Source organism: Sylvia atricapilla, chromosome 1, assembly GCF_009819655.1.
Source record: "Sylvia atricapilla isolate bSylAtr1 chromosome 1, bSylAtr1.pri, whole genome shotgun sequence".
NCBI classification, from domain to species: domain Eukaryota; kingdom Metazoa; phylum Chordata; class Aves; order Passeriformes; family Sylviidae; genus Sylvia; species Sylvia atricapilla.
In genome coordinates this window covers 120,810,301-120,826,918 of record NC_089140.1, presented here as the reverse complement: position 1 = coordinate 120,826,918, position 16,618 = coordinate 120,810,301, and the positions used below count along the sequence as shown (strand labels likewise).

The following is a 16,618-nucleotide window of genomic DNA, read 5'->3' as shown; positions in this document are numbered from 1 at the left end:
AAAATGACAAAAGTATACTTCTGTAATTTTGTATAATTTGCTGCATGTCAACTCATTGTGAATTAAGTGATCCCAGCCTGCACTTCTTACACCTGTTGTACTGGATAGAAATCTAGATCCAGTCCTGCAACTGCTCAAGTAGATGTTTTAATCAGGAATTATACAAGTTAGGTATTCAGGGGCAGATCCTGTGTATGCAGTCAAGACTGGAAAAACCACATCTAAACCTGTGCTTCTGGTAATAGTTTTCAGCATAGTCAAAAGTAGATAGCAAAATTATACCAAAAGCATTTCTAAAGCCTAATTTTGCTTCCAGTATATAAAAAAAATAAAGCATCTGTTAATAAAGTGAATTGCATTTCTTCTGCTTTCAAAATAAATGTGCTTCTCTGACAACATTTAAAATACAGCAGCAAATAAGGGCCTGATCTTTTGTCTGATTTTATATAGTTAAAGCTCCTGTTGATTTTCATCAAGAGGGAGAGATTATCGTTCTATTCATTTATATTTCGGTCAGTCCCTTTTTCCACCAGACTCCCGTTGGTTTCAGGGGGAATTCATCTGCACAAGGATTGAGGCCTTGACTTCACTCCTTTTAAATTTTTAGTGATTTTAATAGGCCAGAATCAGGTTTGCATGAAGTCTAGCTCAGGACAGCTTAAGGAATTAAACCTCTGTTCCTGCAATACATTCCCTATGGCTGGACTCCTCCCAGTCTAAGGGGCTATTCCAAAGCCTAAGGATCACCTGGGAGAAAAAGCACACAGAAAGAACATGACACAGACCTCAGTCTTGCCAGAACAACATCATTGTCTTGAATGGGAATTTTCTGTGGATCCAGAGCATGGGACCAGGTCCCATTTGGTCTTAATTTGGACTTCAATAATTCACTAGGATGTAAAGGAAGATCGAACAGGCCCATGTGATATCATAAAACTGCACATAGAAAATACAAACCAACACTTCAGGCATATAAAAATTGACTGGCATTTAGTTTTTGTTACCGAAAATATCTAGAAACTAAAAAATAAATGTAGAAGATTAATGACTATAAAATATTAAAAAGCTAAGTTTGGGGAAAGTGAGACACAACATTATTGAAAAGTGTCACACAGAATACAATATAAATACATAAACTGAATGCAGCAGCAAGTTGAAAAGAACTGCAATTAAAGACAAAACGTAATTTTTATTTTGAGAATTAATGACCAGACATCATTTGAAAAAAAGACATTATATTCTCAGTTATTCAAATGACTAAAGAGACACCTCAATATTATCTTGTTACAGAAATAAGAAAACTGATGAAAATATAAAAACTTAAAAAAAACCAACAACCTAAATGATTGTGCTGTGCTCACAGTTTGGCCTAGCCACCAGGATCAATATTTTGGGGTTCTTCAAACTTGCCTCTTTTCTGTGTGCCAGGTTTAAGCGAGGTCTATGGCATCAGCCCAGCCATTTCAAGCAAAGGGCCATGTTGTAACAAAAATGCTTGTTCCTTTACCCTAAATGCATTAGGTGTCTGGTTGTTACATATTCAAGTGACAGAAAAAGACCCAAATAAAAATTAACCTAGCTCCACTATGGTAAGCAGAAGCCTGCTGTGTAACTGCATGCATTTGGTTATGATTAGAATTCATGAATTGAATAAACTTTTTATTATTTAGGGAATGAAAACAATCTACAAGCGTTTAAAAATATTTTATAGCCTAGGAAGCTATGGATCATGAATAAAATAAAAAGTAGCTTTTTCAAGACAGTGGTTAGATGGATACTTTGTAATGAAGGCTTTGGTTCAGCATCTTTCTTTTACAAAGCTGGAGAAATCAGAGAAATGAAAGATGCTTTGGCAGTTTTCAGTGGAATGATTGACGTTTTCTTTTGTTTGAGTGTAATGGAAATCCTGTCCTCCATTTCAGGACAGCAATGGAAGGATGGGTTGAGGCAAAGTCGGTGAGTCAAGTGATATCTTCTGTCAGTCCAAATCACTGAACTGAAGAACACAAATAAGCTTTGGGGTATGGAAGACCTGGGGCAAATCACATGTACTTGAAGCCTTTTTTTCTCCAGCTATATGATTTATGATAATGAAAGTTACCATTTTCCCCTACAAACCTTTTCTCTTATGTCCTTACATACAGCTTCAACAACATTGCCATAACTAAAGTATGAGCACTGCATGGAGAACAAAAGGTAAGAATTTAAAGGTATGTAGAAGCAAATCGTGTTAAATCAAGGGAAAAATAAGAAGTGCGGTAATTATTTTTAAACATCAAGGTAAATTCTATGAGATTGAAAACTTTCTGGATATATTTGAATAGCCATTTGGCACTATTTATTGCCACAGAAATAACTATGCTTTTTAAATTTTAAAATGGAACTCTTTTTTCCTTAGTTATGAAATGTTGGCAATTTTCTATAAAAATATCAAATGCTTTAAGTTCTGGTCATTAAATCTTTGCTTTTCCTCACAGGATCATTAATTAAACTGACAAATGCAATAACTGAAGTTCTGCAAGTAAAAAAAAAACCCCATAATGATTTATAGCACAGATAAACTAAAATACTGTAGTCCTTAATTAACAGATATACTCATGAGCTTTTTAACAGAAAGCAAGATACGTGAGATGCTTTAAGTAGAAGTTGCAATTTTGCAACATAAGTCTGTACAAAACCTCCAGGCAGGACGCTGTGAAGGAAGTACCTGTGTCCCAGGAAATGCTTTTTCCATAAATCCTTGTTAACAGTAGCTTTCCCCCTAACCCCAGACTATTTACAAATATATGCATTTTGCAAGCTCAAAGCACCTTGTTTCACATCCTTATGAATGCATGCATTGACATTTCATCCTTTCGTGTGCAAATTCTAAAATTCATTGTAACTGAGGAAAAAAAAAGTAAAAAGAGTTCAAAACCTGTCTACAATCATAAGAGAAAGGATCACAAATGTCAGATGTTGCAGACCACTGGCTCCTAATAAAGCTCACTTTATTGTATTCACCTTTCTTGAGTAGTTTTTTCCCTGTTTTTTTCAGTTTGTTACAAAAGCAGTCTTTTTTTTTTTTTTTTTTTTAATTAAACAGTATTTAAACTAAACAACTCTTCATGCCATGCAAAAATAACATTTTATGCACTTTTGTTGAGGCTTTCCATGTTTTAGTTCATAGGCATTACTAACTGTTTTTTTAAGAAAAGATATTTTTATTGCTTCTGTAACTAGTCACATACTAGTTTCGCGTGTAGGACAATAACCAGTTTCTCCCGGACTTGAATGAATTTCTGGAGCAAATAAATGGTTTTCCATTTTGTGACCTTCTGGGTTACTGTCTGGCTTTACCTCACCCACAGCATGGTAAATGTCTTGAGTACAGTTGTGGCTCATGCTTTTGGGTGAAGAGGTGACCTGCGGCTCCCCTGTTAAATTGTTGCCATCACTGTGTTTATCCCCACAGCAATTTGTCTTGATATCCTGTTTTTTCTCATGTTTCATACCATGTAACTCCATAAACTCCTCTTCTTCTCCAGTGTCTATTTCAGTGAAGCTCCTCCTCTCTTTCGAAGGGAAAGTGAAAATTTTTTGTTTGGGAAAGAGAGGGGATGATTTTTTAACAGGTCCCTGACAAAGTGCAGACGCGTCAGCACCAAATACAGGCCGTTCACCCTGGGGGGAATTTTCCTCTAGGAGAATGGTGCTGATGTGCTGAGGGGTGGCCTGTGCGAAGTCTCCTCCTGCTGTCACTGGCAGAGGCCTTGCGGTGCTTGGTGGAGTTTGTGGAGCGCCACCTCTATTGTCTTTAAAATTAACTTTAAGAGATCGAGATTTTAACGGGTTGCTACCTTTCAGGGAGCTTTTGGGGCTTTCCATGGCAGTGTCAAAATGAAAGTGACCATGTGAAACAGTTTGGGACCCACTGCCATCACTGGTAACAGCTCTGTTGATTGGATTATAGTCAAAGGTGATATCAGTTGGAGAAAATCCTCTGTCTTTTGCAAATGGTATAAACTGAGAACTTCTTGCTCTTTGGTTTTCTTCCAGGTTAATTGCATCAGTTGGAAATCTCATTTGCAAGTGAGAGCCAGGAAACAGAGAGAGGGGAGACCTCTCTGTTTCTGTGAAGTCAGTTGCACAACTGGCAAAACTGTCGATGCTGGATGTGCTTCTCATGTCCATTACGATGTCCGCAGGCCCAGCTGGCAACGGATCTTTCTGACCTGTCACTTCTTCCATTTCTATTTCTTCTTCATAACTGGGTGGCTTTGCTGACTGGTCTTGGTAACCAGCATTAAGATTAGGCTGAGACTGAGTTTTAGTAATTTCGTTATACAGCATCTCCAGTTTTTGGGCACTGAGGTGCTGCGGGCTGGAGGATGCTGCAGCATTATTTAATTGCTCATGAGAGTCTTGTTGACTAACTTCTTGGTACTTGTTTTCGTAAGATTTATTTGAGCTTGTTTCAGACATTGTCCTTCTGGCCCATTTCCACCGGCTTGGGGATAGGCGGCTGTCATCAGGTGTCTCCTTTGGACTGGGTGGTTCTCCAAGCTTTCCTGAATCTACTGCTACATCTATCATTTCCATACTGCGAGCAAAGGCATCTTTCAGATTCATGGAGACAATACTACCATTTCTTTTAGCCCGCTCAAGTGCTTCTCGCCTCTTAATTGCCTTCTCCTGTCTTTTCTGCTCCTTATAAAACTCCGAGAAATTGTTCACAATAATTGGTATGGGCAGGGCTATGACCAGCACTCCAGCAATACAGCAAAGTCCTCCAACTATTTTACCTAATAAGGTCTTAGGGTAAATGTCACCATATCCTACAGTAGTCATAGTGATTGTTGCCCACCAGAATGATGCAGGAATACTTGTAAATTTTGTAGCATCTTCATCCTTTTCAGCAAAGAATACAAGACTTGAAAATATCATTATTCCCATGGCTAAAAATAATATCAACAAACCTAATTCATTGTAACTCCGCCTGAGTGTAAAGCCTAAAGACTGAAGGCCTGTTGAATGTCTGGCGAGCTTAAGAATCCTTAGGATCCTCATAATTCGGAATATCTGAACCACACGTCTGACGTTTTGGAACTGCAGGACACTTTTATTGGACTCTGTGAGGAAAATGGTGACATAGTATGGCAAGATAGCCAGTAAGTCAATGACATTTAATGGGCCTTTGAAGAACTTCCACTTATTTGGTGACGACAGAAAACGCAAAAGATACTCCATGGTAAACCAAGCAATACACACAGCTTCAACATGTGCTAGCTGAGGGTTGTCATTTGGCTGCCCAAATTCATCTATTTCTTGAAGTTCTGGCAGTGTGTTGAGAGACAAAGCAATAGTGGACAGGACGATGAACAAAATAGACACAATGGCCAAAATCTGTAAAACAAAATAAGAAATATTTTGGTTAGACTAATACAAGTGTACTTGTCAGGGTTTTATTAAATCCTTTTCAATGTGCATGTGTCAAATAAACACAGAATGGTGGAAGCTGTTATCACTGCTTCATTTATTATTTTGTTTTATCGTTTTGAATTTTGCACAAAGAAAACATTAGACTCATCTTAGACATGGTCAAAACCTGATTGCTTTACTTGCCTGCAGTAAGCCAATTCATTTCCGAAAGCAGGCTACGACTAGTCTTACTGTTTTTAAATTACAATAGGAGGTGATGTTTATTAGTGCAAGTCACCAAATGAAAGGTATAAAGTTCCTGCTAATGTGCAGAACATGAATTTTCTGCATTAATTGTAATTATGTAAAACTTTACATAGTGTAGACAATTGATTAGGGAGTACCATGTTTAAGATGGTAATTCAGTAATATATAGTGCACACTTTCTTAGACAGGCATAAATTTATAAGCTGAAAAGTTAAGAAGAAATAAAAAGTTAAGAATAAACAGAAAGCATTGTTCAGGAGACTAGTCCTGCTGATTTGTCATGTCTGGACAAATTTCAGATGCTACAAGAATTGAAGGTATTGGTCCTGAATTAGGTTGAGAGCAAGATTTTAAAAAGTAAATAGCATGAATGCAAACCAAGTTTCTCATAATTATTAAAATGTATAAGTAGACAAAGGCTTCCAAGCAATAAAGTTTTGCTTTCTGTCTAAGGAGATAGGTTTTAAAATATGTTTCATTACTCACTTTCGTAGAATCTTAGAATCACAGAAACATTAATGTTTAAAGAGATCTCCAAGACCCTTATGTCCAATGTTTGACCAACCACCACCATGCCGACTAAACCATAGCACTAAGTGCCACATCACTTGATTCTTTATTGCTTCAAGCTGACTCCTTAGGCAGCCTGTTCAAACTCCTGACAAACCTTTGAGTGAAGAAATTCTTCCTGATGTCAAGTTGAACCTCCCCTGGAATAGCTTGTGGCCATATCCTTTCATCCTGACGCTGGTTGGCTGGGAGAACAGGCTGACCTCCATACAGCTACAGCCTCCTTTCAGGCAGTTATAGAGAGCAATAAAGTCTCTCCTGGCTTTTCTCCAGGCTAAACAACTCTAGCTCCCTCAGTTACCCATCATAACACTTGTGAACGGCTCTGTGCTCCAGATCCTCCAAAGAAGCTCTGTTGCCCTTCTCTGGAAACACTCCAGCACCTCAAAATCTTTCTTGTAGTGAGGGACCCAGAACTGAACACAGGACTTAAAGTGTGTGTGGTGGTGCATGTTTTGGATTTTACTTTCCTTGTCCTGTTATATGAGTTACTTTCAGGAAGTTTAATGTAAAATGGCTAGTTCTTTGTACCCTCCTCCTGCTCCTTTCCCTTTGTTCATCCCCAAGTTGTTTGTCAGATATTTGTTAAGTGTCAATCATTAGTTATATAACCCTCTGGTCCTGTCTGTCACTCTGGGGCCTCTCCATGCGTCCAGAAGATTCCAAGAGAGGCGTCGAGTGGTTGGGCAGGATCAAGGGGTCCCCTCCCATTTGGTTATGATTTGATGTTGCACCTGTATGTCATGTTAAGGACCACTCCTTACTTTTCTGTTATTGGTTTGTTGCTGTACCCATCCCTGAGACCCACCCCCTTTTATAAGTTCCTCCCCTCACGTTCTCAGGGTCTCTTCTGACACAGAGACCTGGGGTGAGGATCCCCCTAATCCAGTAAACTCTGTAGCCCTGTCTCTGAAGAGTGCCTCCTTTTATCTCTTGCGTTTGCCGCGTCCCTGCTTTTGGTCAGCCAAGAACCCCCAGTGTCATCGTGATGCCAGGGCTGGCCGAGCCGGGCCACACAGGCACCGCTACAGGTGTGCCCTCACCAGTGCCAAGTGCAAGGGGATGATTGCTTCCCTGCTCCTTCTGGCTACACTATTCCAGATACAAGCCAGGATGCCCATTGGTGGTCTTGGCCACCAGGGCACCCTGCTGGCTCATGTTCAGCCTGCTGTTGAGTAGCACTCCCGAGTGGGTTTCCACCGGACAATTTTCCAGCCTCTCTTTCCCATGTAGCACTACATGGGCTTGTTGTGACCAAAGTGCAGGACCCAGCACTTTGTCTTGTTGAACGTCATACATCTGGTCGTGGCCCATTGATTCAGCTTGTTCATACCCCTTTGCAGAGCCTTCCTGCCCTCCAGCAGATCAACACGTCTGCCCAACCTTGTGCTGTCTGCAAACTTACTGAGGGTGCACTCAATCCCCTCATCTAGATAATGGATAAAAATATTAAACAGGACTGGCCTTAATAGTGTGCCTTGGGAAGCCCCACTAGTAACCAGATGCCAGCTGGATGTAGCACCATTAACCAACCATCACTCCCTGGACCCAGCCATCCAGCCAGTCCTGAGCCCAGTGAAGGGTGCACCTGTCCAAGTCATGGGCTGACAGTTTTGGAGAATGCTTTGGGGACAGTATCAAAGTCTTTGCTGAAGCCCTGGTAGACAGCACCCACAGCCTTTCTCTCATCCAGTAGGCAGGTCTCCTGGTCACAAAAGGAGATCAGGTTAGTCAAGCAGGACCTGACTTTCTTAAACCCCTTGTGGCTGGGCCTGATCTTCTGGTTGTCCTGTTTGTGATGTGTGATTGCAATTAAGATAATCTGTCTCATAACCTTCCCCAGAATCGAGGCCAGGCTGAGAGGCTTGTAGTTCCCTGGACCATTATTCTGACCCTTCTTGTGGGTGTGTCACTGGCCAGCTTTGGCCAACCTCCAATTGTCTGTTCTGGAGCTCTACACAGCTGAAACACTGCCTAATGTACAGAAGCATCCCACATACCTCTCCTTCCTCACCTATTCCTTCTGAAGAGCTTATAATCATCTATTGTTAACATTGTAACACAGAAAAGTGTTAAAATGATATAAAAATTGTTATAGCACTTGGAAAAAATATATTGTTTTGGTTGGAAATCCTAATTAAATTAAGGTTTTTATTAGAAATACTAAAATACATTGTTTTCTGTTTTAAAGCTCAGTTTAAGCTTATTCATAAAAGCATTTACTTTCATTTCTCAGAAATGGTACTGTTAAATCCATTTGGTGATGTTCCAAGGACACATTAGGTCTGACAAAATTGCTGGAACACCCAAGAAGAGTGAAATGCAGCTAAGAAGAATGCAAATGTGAAGTGTGTATGCAGAGAGACTGGTCACAGTGGTGATAGAGGCTCTGGAGACAGAGAGGCCACATCACTTTAGCTTTGTGAAAAATAGCAGTTAACTAGTTTCATCTATGGGTTACCAAGTGGATATTCATCTCTCTAAGCATAAACAGAAATTGCTCACAGTGTGTTGTGTATTTGACATCATGTTGTACTTGTGTACTATCTTTGGCCTTTTTCAGCTACTAATAGTACAGAAAATGTATACAGGTATCACCTTTCATATTCTACAGTATTGAAACATATTTATTTGAATGTTTTTCTACCAATGCTTTTTTTTTTTTTTTTTTTTTTTACCTATATTTATTGGAGAAATAAAATCCATTCATTTCTCCTGCTAAGTGAGTTATGGACCATCTGTCTTCATCCTTCATACAACCTATTCAGAGAACATCCTTAGGTTAATCTATAGATATAATCCATATATCTACCTTTAGGTAGAGTATACATTCCTTTAAAACTTGTGCTACCAACATCAATAAAAGAAGCCAATCTTAGTAAAGAATGAGGAAAATAACTGTGCATATGTAGGCAGAGCTGATTAATGAAATTTGTAGCTAGGACTGAGGCAGACAAAAGACAACACTAAAAGAGCAATAACTACCTTTCAAACTGTGAAAGTCGCCTGTATCAAATTTCACTGTATTAAAGTTGGAAACTTAAATAAGGTGTACTAGGTATCCACTTCATCTAAATGACTGTGAAATAGCTAATGGGGGCCTGAGTCCTGTAAAATACTCAATAACATAATTATACTTTCAGAATTTACAGAACAAATGAACCAGGCGCGGGTCTGAATAGTTGAGCTTGCAGTTTCTGTCAAGCTGATGAAGCCTCATTGGGGCCAGAATCAGAATGTAAATAACAGGATTGGAAAAGCTGTACAATACCACGACCCAATTACTTGACATACATTGTTCTTAAAAGAAAAGAAAACTGCAAGAATGTATCTGCCCAACTGTCATCAAACTGATTTTAATTAGGAAACACTAGCATTTCAGTCTGTCATAAGGGATTTTATTTTATGCTAAATGTTTACCAGCACACAAAAGGTCCTAGAAAAGAGGTGAGTCAGTGAATAGCACCCCCTCTTGCACCATGTGACACTGGTAAAACTCCATGCATTTTATAGGCCTTGGACACGAAACTTTCCTGTTGATAGTTACCACCCAGCTTGTTTTATTGAAAACAAGCATCTATCTGTTTGTACCAGCCATTCCTTCATATGCTGCTAACACACAAGCCTGAACTCTCCCAGCTCTTTTAATAAAATATGCAGTATAGCAAGCCTGGAATTATAAGTGTTTTATGCATATCATCTATAAGCATGAGTCTGTTCTTTGTGAAAAAAAAAAAAAAAAAAAATTACAGCAAAGTAAAGTAGCTTGGTTTCTTCTAATGTAAGAATCTCAAGCATTTATTTGTTTGGGGCTTTGTTGTGTAATTAAAGCAGTGCATCATTCCACACACAGTATGTTTTAATTATTGCAATTGATTAGATTTCACAACTCATTAGGCAAAAAAATGCCAGGGGAAAACTTGGAACAAGAAGAGCAACTATGAGAAAAAGAAGAAAAAAAGAACACCCTATTCTGAGTCTGCATAAAGAACACTTTGCAGCTTTTACTATGCTGGTAAATTCTCATAGAATAGATGTAGATTGTATTAAGAGAAGCACAGAGTTTATAAGAAAGACCTGTAGCAAACTACTAGGCTGGTTATGATGATACGGAAGAGTGAAGAAACCACCACTGACTGAATCTTTCCCAGCAGAACTTTCTGTTTATTACCTAATATTTCTAAATAATATTCTGGACTGAAATGCCTGGAAAATTTGCGTACTCTAAGTAATTAATCTATGACCACAGTTCTTGACAGAATATTTATAACCTGCATTTCAGAATATACTCTGTTAAATGACAGATTCTGGCAAGTTATGTCATCTACCTATGGTACTACAAAAGCACATAAAAATCTGGATCCTCTTAATTTTTAAAAATATTTCCTTTTAAATGGATTTTTTTGTCCTAAAAGAATGGAGAGATTTAAATGTCTTTCCTGTGGGCTGGATATGAGGCATTTGAATCTGTTGATGCAATGAGTAGTAAAACATTCCTTGAGTTAATGAGGCAGTCTTAACAGCCTCTGCTAGATGCGGTTGTTTCTAATTTTTGGGGTGCAAGGACTGGTAGCAAAAAATCTGAATTTATATCCTGAAAATGTGGTTGTTTCCCAGTATTAAATTGCCACTGCTTTTTCCTGTCCACCATCTCATTGCTTATCACTGCCAGAAGTGTGAGGAATTCTGCATAAAATGAGCATACAACTAAGGCAGAAAATAGAGATGTATTGGAATAGCCTTCAAATTGTTCCTTGCTATTCTGCAACAACTGATACGATATGTCAAATGATATATAATATGATATGTGAAAAGACTTCTGCTATAGCTGACAAGCCAGTGTAATTTTTATGTATAGCAGAGAAAAGTATGCCCCAGGTTCACACTGAAATACAGCTGAGGGGAATTTCAGTTGAGCCCTACTGATCAGCCAGTACAGTATGTTTGATTAATATAAGTTTCAGTCTGGAATTGGGTATTAGCAATAGTGTTTCCTCAGGTGTTGTTGTTGTTTTGTTTGGTTTGGTTTTTCCCCAGGGTGGGATCTGGGGTAGGATCTCAACCATTTGAATAATAGACAGGAGTATGGTCTCATACTTTTCAAATTTCTAGCCTTCACAGACACTGAAAATTATCACTCTGTCACATATCATTCTCTTTCTGCATTTAAATGTATGATGATGATTGTCTTCACATAAAGTTCCCTGGCAGGGACTTTTAACTCTGACTTTAGAAAATTCCAGAAAAAATTGCTGCTGTTCAGCTTTTGAAAGGCTTTTGGAGAACTGTATCAACTTTCTCGGGCACTTAGCTATATATTCTCAGAAGCATCTACTCTTGCAGAAGAAGTGTCTTGATCTAGATTTAAGTAGATAGATATCTGGAATTGGTCTAAGTTCTTCAGATGAAGCTGAGAGCTACCAAGTGCTGTAGCCTGCAGGTCAGGCTGGATCTTGCATGGAAGTGTCTTTAGCTTGTAGCACAGAGCTACCAGCTCTGGCCAGACAATCCACAGACTCACAGCCACACTGACAGGAGCAGAAGGTCAGATAATGGATGTTTTCATTTTTCTGAGGGAGTAAGCCTATGAACGTAGAAGACATATTGGTAGGCTTGATGAGACATTAACAGAAATTAGTTTACTTCAGCAGCATCCTTTACTATCAGGTCTCTTCAGATTGTGATATTGAGTTTGCAATTGAATGGACAAAAAGTCTTGCTCAGTAAGAATGCTATTTTTTGCATCTGTCTAAATCTGTGTGCATTCTGTTCTTGACATCTGTGACTATCCTAATGAGATGCACATTGCAAAAGCAAAGACAATACTACAAATCAAATCACCTTGCAACATAACTATTCCCACATGAGGAATTTTAAGATTAGTCAGGACATCATTTTGTAGACATTTAGGAGAAGGGGCCATTAAAATACTCTTCTGTGATGCAAAGGAAAGAGGAAGGTCATGATACAACATCTCACTGCCTGGTTGCTCCATTTTCTCCCTCCACTCTGTCCCTGGGACTTCCCAGTTACAAGCATCACCTCTTGCTCCTGACCCACAATTCTATATCATGCTGCTTTACAGAGGGGACTGTACTCAGCTCACACCTGTAATTCTTCATTCCCAACATGTGTCAGTATGTCATAGATCACATGAGACTTAAAATTACTTTGAATCTAAGGTTTCAACAGACCACACTGAAAAAGTTCAACAAAAGGCAAAACATTCTGCTATAGTCCTTTACTGGCTAATACTCTTTTTTAACATAACGTCCTTGGCCATGGGACATGAAAAAGGAGACTAACAGAAACAAATCCGACTTGGATTTACTCCAAACTAGAACACAATGGAGCTTTGGCAATCTTTAAGCATGCCAAACCTAACGAATCTCAATAGTCCTGCAACACTGAGAATTATCTAAGAATAGAAGTATATGTTTTCAAATGCTCCTTGTTTTAAGTGATGGAAAAATTATTTTTCTGGTTACTAAAAGTATAATTTCTGGAAAATAAGAGAAACAGAATGACATAAATTTAGTGCAATGTATCACTGTTGCCCTTTCAGGAACACATCTGATAATTCTGACAGCTTGCGTGATCACTAAACAGCTTCTCTCTGCTGCTCTTGATCTCCTTCTTTGATAATATTATTTAGAATTCTGACCTTTCATTTTCCCCCTTTTCCTGGATTAGTATTATTACTATTTTAAGGACTTGGTTTTAAGGTTCTTCATTGCTCTTTCAGGGATATTTATTAAGTCTCACATTAACCACATATATGAAGGTTAAGCTCTCAGTGTTGTATTTACCTGGCATCTAAGTGATGCACAGCCTTTTATTTTGGTCTCTACACTGGAATGACTCTCACTTAAGAAGATTGGTTTAGAAATACTCATTTAAGAGGTTTTCACTAAAGATTTCATGACTAGCTCCATAAACATTGTATTTTTAGATATGAGAATTATCTGCTAGATCATCAGTAGATGAAAAAGCTCTGTCTCCAGTTTAACTTGGCAGACAAGTTCCTATGAAGATAGTGAACTCAAATGCTTCTAGATGTTTATTCATGGTTCTATGAAGTTCATTGTTGACTTTACCTAAGGAGTGGCATTTGTCCAGGAATGTGCTGTCCTATCAAGCTCACCCAGAGTGGGAACCAACATGTGGGACCACCTGTGTTTCTGTGATGTGGTGTCCTTCAGGTCTCGGTCTGAGGAGGTTTAAGGCAGATAGGAGTTTGATGCCTGCCAATGCCAGTATGCATGACAGACCAGTGATGGTAACATTGGCAGGATCATAATCATGGTAATTCTAGTGGAAAGCGCGATAACAGGTAGTTAAACCTCACATTTTGCCACTAGGTAACTCAGACTTCTCCAAGAACAGCTGTGGTCAAGTGGAGTATTTTGAAACTGGCTAAGGCAGGTCTACCTGACTGGAGAAACTGCTTCTGTCTTGGCAAAATCTTTACTTCACAAGTTCAACCGTAAAGCCATTCTCTGTAGCTGACATACTTCCTGCTTGAGAGCACTGTATAAATTCCATTTTTTTTTTTTTTTTTCACAAAACCTTTCCACAGCTTTGTGATGACCTTCCCATAGATGAATATTTGCCTTAGACTGAGTGTCTTAAAGGGAATAAACCTGCCCAGGAAAGCCTATTTTGTTATCTGAGATTAGAAAGCATTCTTCTGAATTAATGTAACAGCAATAAAATGCATCTCTCCTGCATTCTGTGGCATGTAGATTATTGTTTTCTGTTTTTATGCTATTAGGATAACAGTAATAAAATACACCCCTCCTGCATTCTAGGGTGAGCTAACTGTATTTACTTAATGACTTGATTATTGCTTTAGGGAAGGGTGGCCTTGGGGTTTGTACCGCCAAGATTTTCAGCATAAGAATTTAGTTTGGGTTTGGGAATTTGATTATGGCTTGGGTGTTGAGGTAGTTTTGCATGAGGCAACTCAGTGGGTAATATGGCAAATGAGAACTCTGGGAATGGACTGACTCTCTGTGAATCTGAACACAGGAACCACTCAAGTCACTTAGAACACTAGGGGCACATTAGGTACACAGCAGAAAAATAGCTACAACACTGCAAACATTTGCAGGATGTATTTCCTAATACTGCAACCAAAAAGTAATGTTGGAGACCAGAGAAATTGCAATATGCACAAGTAATAGACAATGGATTGCAAAATGGGACTATCAGCTTGGTCTTTAGCACAGCCCTGGCTGAATCTGCTGTGATTCATTTTAGGCAAAAACTGAGGCTAATACTGAAGGCATCTGCTGGACTGGCAAAGATGGGAGTAGTCACAAATGAAGACAGTCTTCACAGTTTGGGAAGAGACATACATATTCAATTCAGCATCAGTGGAGACAACCTTGAATACTGAATCAGCGCAGAGCTAATAAGAATTATTTTTTAAGCATATTAAGATCCATATCAAGTCAGCTGTAATATTTTTTTGCTGTTGTTCAGCAGCAAAAAGCTGTTCCAGCTGGAGACATGAAATCAACCATTTAATGATATGATATATCATTATCATAAAATATAAAATATCCTACTGCTATCATAAATAGCAAACTGCCCCTGAGGAATTAATGTAGAAGAAATGGCAGATCCAGACTAAATTTAGGTGAATTGCTTTGTTGATTTTTTTCACTATGAAATTGGAAAAGCCCATGGATGTGACTGTCATATATTGACAGATATAGAGATAGTACCTCCTTGAAATTATAGTATAGCTGGTTTAATCAATCAAATAATTTAATGTAAGGTAGTTTGCAGTGAAAATAAAAAGCTTATCTAGCTAACACTTTCTTTGCTCGATAACAATGTGAGAGATTTAACTGTCTTACAGATGATCACAAAAATTAACTTAAAGAATCATCTTAAAGGCTTTGTTTATATATAACTTTTCCACCTCCTAAGTATTATTTCTAAATGGAAGAATTTTCTTATGTGTGCAAGAAAACTCACCTACATTTATCAAAAACGAATGAGATGTCTTTATTAAAGTTCCTGCCTGCCCTCGTCCAGAAGTTTTCTAAACCTTTGATGTATTTCTTACATTTCGGTTGTGTTTTGTACTAGCTGTCTAAATTTTGGGTAGCGAAAGCTGAGCATTATTACTTAGATGAATGTACTAGACTCTTCAAAATTTGCATTGAAGTCATGACAAGGAGCTCGCAGTTTCCTTTTGCATAGCAAACCATATGCAAGATCCGTTCTGTGCTACTTCACACACGAAAACATTGGCTTCGTTACAGGAATTTCATTAAAGAGAACCCAAACAAACGCAACCCGAAAAAAACCCCACAGTAAAACAGCCCAGCCTCCAGACTCGAACAGAGAGGTGGTCTCCAGCCGCAGCCCGGGGAGCGGGGCTGGATCAGGCGGCGGCACCCGGGAGCTGTCCCCAGCCCGGTGCTGAACGCGGGGCCGCGGCAGATGTGGGGCGCCCACACTCGCTGTAAACCCCTTTTATTCTGTCACTTTACTTACATTAAGATATGCAAACTACGCAGTCTAAAAATATGAGACTGGTAAAATAACGATGTCTCTGGTATAATATTTGTTTTCTTGGGAAAAGTGCCATTGAAGGAGGCAGGAATCTCAGCAGAGGGGAGATACTTCTTTTCACTTCTTGCCATTTAGTAAGTTATTACTAACACCCTGCAAATCACGGTGGAGATAAACAAGCAGGAAAATGAAAAATAAAACCCAAATTTTTTAGCCCTAAGGAGTTTTAGCATAGACTGTTGAATGGATTTAATGGGGAAAATCAGCACACTTGATACACAGATTTATTCTGACACTACCTATTTTGATATTAACATTCAACCTAAAGCTGAGAGCTGGATATAACTGATTTTTAAAATGGGGAAATTGGAAGTCAAATTTCTTTGTTCTCACTGTTTCTATTTGCCATTTAGTTTTTATGCAATTTGCTTACACTTGGGTTATTAACCAACTTGTACACTTGATTCTAATTTGCTGAGTAACATATTTAGATTTTTTTTAACTATTCTCATTCTATAATCTTTTTACCACTGAATAACACTGTTCTTTAGTCATATAATACAATGAGCAGGAATGGTCTTCCTGAAGGCAAATATTATATATCAGACTTATTTGAAATTATGACAGGCCCAAAATTCTTTATTCCCACTTTTTTTTTTTTTTTTTTTTTTTTTTTTTTTTTTTTTTTTTTTTTTTTTTTTTTTTTTTTTTTTTTAATCTTGGATTCATGTCGATACAAATTTCAGAATAAAGGCTCTATATAAAATATCTATTTTAATCCATGGTTTTATGTAAAGGTTATGCCAGTATTTCCCAAACTTGCGGAATAAGAGAAATTGTTAGAGAAAGG

At 38.4% G+C, this 16,618-nt stretch overlaps 1 protein-coding gene across 1 annotated transcript; it reads right to left on the bottom strand.

The window, feature by feature from the left end:
• Nucleotides 1-2,406: 2,406 nt before the first annotated feature.
• LOC136375506 (potassium voltage-gated channel subfamily B member 2-like) lies at nt 2,407-6,948 on the bottom strand. Its single transcript, XM_066341052.1, has 2 exons — nt 6,850-6,948; nt 2,407-5,385 (listed from the first exon to the last, which is right to left on the bottom strand). Exons 1-2 carry the CDS (start codon nt 6,946-6,948, stop codon nt 3,223-3,225), a joined length of 2,262 nt encoding a protein of 753 aa, XP_066197149.1. The 3' UTR covers nt 2,407-3,222.
• Between the last annotated feature and the right edge of the window lie 9,670 nt (nt 6,949-16,618).